Raw genomic sequence first — 5,850 nt, 5'->3', positions numbered from 1 at the left:
TTAAATACTTTGAAGGTGTATTGAACTAAGCATGCCGATACCCTTAATTATTAATTAATTAGTACCCTTAATTATTAATTGATAATTCATAGCGTTACAGGTTTTTTTTATGCATGCTAAACCACTGATATTATTATAAACAATAATATCCTCATATATATTTAAATCATTTTAATTCACCTCGCACCCTGTATGTATACATAATAATTTATATATATATATATGTATATATATGCATATTTGTATTATCTCTTATCTTTCTGTTTGGTGCTGCTCATTAAAGTCATGCAAGCATATACATATATATTTCTTTATAATACAGGTGAAACGCTACCCTATGCTCCAGGAGTTTTGAGTCTTGAAGTGCTGCTGCTCTTCATCTTGTTGATCATTGAGCAATTCCGGATTTTCTTTGGTAAGGTCTAAGAAATATTTTCTCGTGCTTAATTTGTGCCTGAATCTCTGAAATCAAAGCTGGAATGGCTTCATCTTGTAAACCATTTAAGTAAATTGTTGAAAGCCTCAGTAATCCAAGACCCTAAAATGTTGACATAACAGCTTGAAATTAGTTGTATGGTTGACCTTTAATTTTCAATAGCTCAGCCGGGCAAGTTGAAAAATAAGCACCATAAATAATCATCTATGAATCATTGTGGTGGTTAGGGTGTTGGACTCATGATCATAAGATTGTGATTTCAATTCCTGGACCAGGCAACGCTTTGTGTTCTTGAGCAAAACACTTGATTTCACATTGCTCCAGTCCACTCAGCCAGCAAAAATGAGTAATCCTGTGACAAACTGGCATCCCGTTCAGGTGGAGAATATATATGCCATGAAACTGGGAAAACGGCCCTTGTGAGTCGGCATGACTCTAGAATGTAACTTTTACTTTACTATCGAGGCTCTGTGTCTTGCTGGACTCTCTTTCATCGAAACAATGAGAGAATCCTCTGCTGCCATCGATGATTGAAGGTCCAGCAAGACACAAAAATGACCGTCACCCTATGGTCACCTATGTGTAGGGTTGAAGTTGGATGTAAACCCTCACTAAAAAATAGGTCAATTAGGTAAAGCTTTTTATTTGTGAAATACATTTGTTTTGTATTTGTTGCAGAAAGTGGTTTGTGGGGGCGCTAGGAATATGACCCTGGGGCCAAGGGGGCACTAGCCTGAAAAAGTTTGGGAACAACTGACTTACATATAAACTATGAAGTCATACTTTGTGTGTTAGTCTTTCACCAGTATTGTCTTCTCAACACTTTCTTTGTGTCTACCTGCATGTGACTAGTTTGTTTTAACATGTTTCATTGTAGGTAAAAAGGGTAACCTTACTGAACGCATCAATGGCGTAGCAATGAGCATCTTCTTGAGTCTACCTTCATTGAGTGTAACACTTTATCTCACTTTCTGGCAGTCCTATGTCCTGCAGCTGGAAGTTATTTTGACAGCAATTGAAATAACATTTATTGGTGCAGAATTTATATTTGGACTTCTCTTCATTATTACATTTGCAAGGTAAGAAACATTAACTGTCAGAATTACACTCAAGAGACTTACTCCTTTCCTCTCATACTACTCCTCCTGCTGTTTGTTCCCCTCCCTTCTCTTATACTTTAACCACTTATCTCCTTGACATGAAACCCCATCTCCAGCTTCAGGTTTTGTAGTTTTATGAGCTGCGTGGCACCCTTACTAGTGTTGGTATGAGAAAAACATCCAGTATACAGTGTGAAGTGGTTGGCATTCAGCTGTATGAACCATGCCAAACCAGAGACAATGGAGCTCAGTGCAGTCCTTGGACCCATCAGATCCTGTCAAACTGCCCAACCCATACCAAAATGGAACGTGGATGTTAAATGCTAGTGTTGCTGGAGGTGGTGGTGAAAATCAACTAGTTCTGCCTTTAAATATTATGTTTTTGAAATGGGTTCTGTCTTCACAAAAATCAAAGCTATTTTTGGCTCTTTGTACACACATAGATGAAGCTGCATGTGAAGAAAGTAATGATTCTAAAGATTTGTTAAGTCATTATCAAATGTGGGGAGTTTGACAATGTGATTTTTTGTGCAACTCATTGAAAGTATTTCTAGAACTTCAACTCTATTTGTCTCTAAAGCGATTGAGAGCAACATTATTAAGTCAAAAGAGAATCCAAACAAATAAATGAAAGGTCGCAAACTAAACTCTTCAGTCCCTATGAATCATAACCATTGATGATTTTTTTTATCCAGTGTTCTCGACTCTGGGCTATCTTTCATGCTTCTTTCCATTTGACTCCCTTCTTTTTCAGCTCTGCCTCATATGTTTCCCTGGTGGAAGGCCGTTGTCTCCCAGGCTGGGTGCTTCTGTAATTTTGCCCTTTTGAGGGTGTTGGCTCTACACAAACCAATTTTTATTTCTGGGAAGAGGTGGTCCATATTAATCTGGCCTCTATCCTTTGACAAGTCCAGCAAGGGAGGTTCTACCTGGAGCTTGAACTCCACTTGGCAGAGCTTTCAGGGTCATTAAGGCACACAAACCATCACACTGCAACAAGGACTGGACCTCTGGGTGATCATTGGGGTAGGGGTGTCCTTGTAAATTTCATTTCTTTTTACTTGAGTTACCCATTGTGCTCATAATTTCTTTTTGATTTCTTTCAGAGCTGCACCATATTGAATTCCAGCCATAGAAACAGAAACTCTGTGATGAGTAAGATTATTTGGTAAATTGGAATTTATCAATGTAGAACATTCCGTCCATGTACAAATTCCTTCATTTCTTTCCCTGAGATTATATATTTTGTACCTCATGTCAATCAATCAACTTATGCCTTCTAATTCATGTTGATTTTTAAAGATTATTTTGACTGATTGGAAATTTGTGAGAAATTCCTTTGAAATAGATAAATAATTTCTTACAAAGTCACAAAGCCAGAAATTTTGTGGAAACTGGTCAGTTGATTAAACTGATCCCCAGTAATTGATTGGTGCTTTATTTTATTGACCCCAGAAGGGTGAAAGGCAAAGTTGATGTTGGTAGGATTTGAACTCAAACTATAAAAAGCCAGAGCAAATACTGTAAGACATTCTACCTGATGCCCAACTGATTCTGCCAGAAAGACAAACTAACAACTAGTAGGTATAAAATAATTTAATGGCACATCTATCCTCGTTTACCATGGATACTCAGTTCTAAATGAATGAGTGATAAATGGACAATAGGACATATGGGGAAGAATAAATTTTGTTCTGAGGCTTCAAGTTGTCCTGAGCATCGGGACATTGGGAGTGCACTTTTGTGGTTCAAGCAGAATTCTTGACTGATTGCCAACCCATGTTATCAAAGACCAATTTCTGATAAGCGTAACAAGTTCATAATTGAACATACTGAGTTGTCCTGGATCAGTGATAATTGAATTTGAGACAAACAAGGATAGATGTATTAATCTCTTTTAAAAATTATGTATTTTTATTATTCTTCATTCTTTTTGTATTTCATAACACTGTAAATAAAATATTGAATTTTTAATTTGCTATTGGATTCTAATTCATTGATTAGGCTCAGAAATGTAGAACTAACCGATGTCACCTGCATAGGCCAGGCTGTCTGATGCCAAGTCGGCTCCACTGGCCACAACATGTGTTCCATTTCCCTTGTGCTCTCACCATTCTCATCCACATTGTTCCAAATATCTTTCTTAAATCATCTTCTTACCTCATTGTAGGTCTTCTATTTAGATGGGTGCCACTCGACGACTGCATGAGTCCACTGATTGTCTGTGAACCTTGCAACATGACCAGCCCATTGTAGCATTGTTTCATGGTATTCTGTGATGACCTTCTTCACTCCAGTTCTATTCCTGATCTCCTCGTTCCAGATGTGATCTCATAGCAAGATTCCAAACATAAACTGGAATGTGTATCTTGGTCAAAAAGTGACTATAAAGTGAGAGACGGTTATTGAAATCTCACAAAGGGTTAGAGCAGTGAAGGATGTGCTGAAGGCATGCACTATACATGCACTCCATATTTGGTCTTCACTTCAACCTTATTATTCTTTTCTACTCTAGGCACAAGGCCCAAAATTTTTGAGGAGAGGGCCAGTCGATTAGATCAACCCAGTTCACAACTGGTACTTAATTTATTGACCCCGAAAAGATGGAAGGCAAAGACGACGTCGGTGGATTATTATTATCAATTCAGCAACGATTCTTTATCCCACGTATTTCCTCTTGTTCTGCTTATTCCAAAGCAACTAAAATAATAAATATAAAGCTGAAGTGAAGATAAACAGTGCTTGTGTTTAATTGGCAAAAGATGACTATCACTAAATATAATAATATCTGTTCCAACACATTATTTCACATGAAGAATCTCGCAAAACAATACACACACACACACATATATATATATGTGTGTGTGTGTGTGTTTTTTATTTCGAGTAATTGATGCCGCTGAAAATTTCAGAGGTACTATAGTGATAGGCGTAGGACTAAGTTAGCTCCACTTATACACAAAAGAGTTATCTCCCTGTTATTTCAGAGATTTATTATTGCTATTCATAGAATGTTCGCAACAAACACTAGAAGAAAAATCAAATATCTAGAAATTTCACGTGTTGTTAAATTGAGATATATTATTCGAGTGAAAGATCCACATTATTATTGATGGATGCCACTTCTATAAAGACAAGACAAAGCAAAAAATAAGTCCCAGAGGCCCTTGTTTTCCCCTAGCACAAGCCTTATCAGGCAGATTTAGGATTAAAAGCATGCCTAATTCTTTCTAGGATTCCATTATCCAATGTGCTTTATTTTGTCAAATTTTTAGGGTAGTGGTTCTGAACCTTTCTAACTTCGTAGTACTTTGGAAATCAATAAAAACATTACTAGTTCACTTTGTGTTAAAATAAACAACAAAAGACCCTGAAATGAATTTAAATATAAGACAACCTTAGCCACGAGAGTGAACCATAGAACTATATATATAATTAATAGTTAGTTCACTACTTCTGATTCACGTTGTGTTGTGCATGAAATATTAAAAAAACTAAAATTATAACTTGACTTGCATTATTATTCATAATTGTATGTGGCAAAATTATGAATAACACCTTTTTCAAGGTACTCCATTCATATAAGATTTTTAAAACTTTGAATTATATTTAAACAATCAAAGAACAATTTCGACATATACTAGACCTTGATGTAATTCATCCTTCCAGCACCAATTGAATTGGTCCTCTCCATTACATGTCATCAGGAGACTGGTGTCTGTGTGGTGATTACAGACATTTGAATGCCAAAACAGTGCCAGACCATTATCCGATCCCTCACATGCACTATTTTTCTGCCTCTTAGTACGATTGCACAATTTTCTCAAAAATCGATTTGGTACATGCATATAACCAAATTCCTGTCGAGTTTGTGGACAGTCCTAAAACTGCCACCACTACTCCTTTTGAGTTATTTGAATTTGTTTGAATGCTTTTCAGGCTACGCAACACTGCTAGTACCTTTCAATGGTTTATGGATGAAACCACTTGTGGTTTGGATTTCGTTTTCACCTATTCTGATAATTTATTGATATTTAGTTCTACAGAAGAAGAATATTTAGAACATCTGCAACAACGTTTTACATGCCTGCTGCAATACAACATTGACATCAATCTTAGTAAATGTCTTTTCCAGTCATTTTGTTGTAATATTACATTTTATTGTAATATTAGACATCTTGTCAATTTGGCTGTATAGGCGCAAGAGTGGCTGTATGGTAAGTAGCTTGCTACCAATCACATGGTTCCGGGTTCAGTCCCACTGCGTGGTACCTTGGGCAAGTGTCTTCTACTATAGCCTCGGGCCGACCAAAG

At 36.7% G+C, this 5,850-nt stretch overlaps 1 protein-coding gene across 1 annotated transcript in view; it reads left to right on the top strand.

Moving 5' to 3' along the window:
* The window catches only part of LOC106878095 (transmembrane protein 216), a 6,268-nt gene extending 2,758 nt beyond the window's left edge, over positions 1-3,510 (top strand). Inside the window, exons 4-6 of the mRNA XM_014927199.2 lie at positions 323-415; positions 1,314-1,515; positions 2,643-3,510. Of these exons, the coding sequence (XP_014782685.1) occupies positions 323-415; positions 1,314-1,515; positions 2,643-2,658 (311 nt within the window). The 3' untranslated portion in view covers positions 2,659-3,510. The remainder of the gene's footprint in view (positions 1-322; positions 416-1,313; positions 1,516-2,642) is intronic.
* Positions 3,511-5,850: the final 2,340 nt, after the last annotated feature.

The sequence above is a fragment of the Octopus bimaculoides genome, chromosome 19 (genome assembly GCF_001194135.2).
Source record: "Octopus bimaculoides isolate UCB-OBI-ISO-001 chromosome 19, ASM119413v2, whole genome shotgun sequence".
In the NCBI taxonomy this organism is placed as follows: Eukaryota; Metazoa; Mollusca; class Cephalopoda; order Octopoda; family Octopodidae; genus Octopus; species Octopus bimaculoides.
Note: the sequence above shows the minus strand (reverse complement) of the source record. Positions and strands in the feature narration are given on the sequence as shown.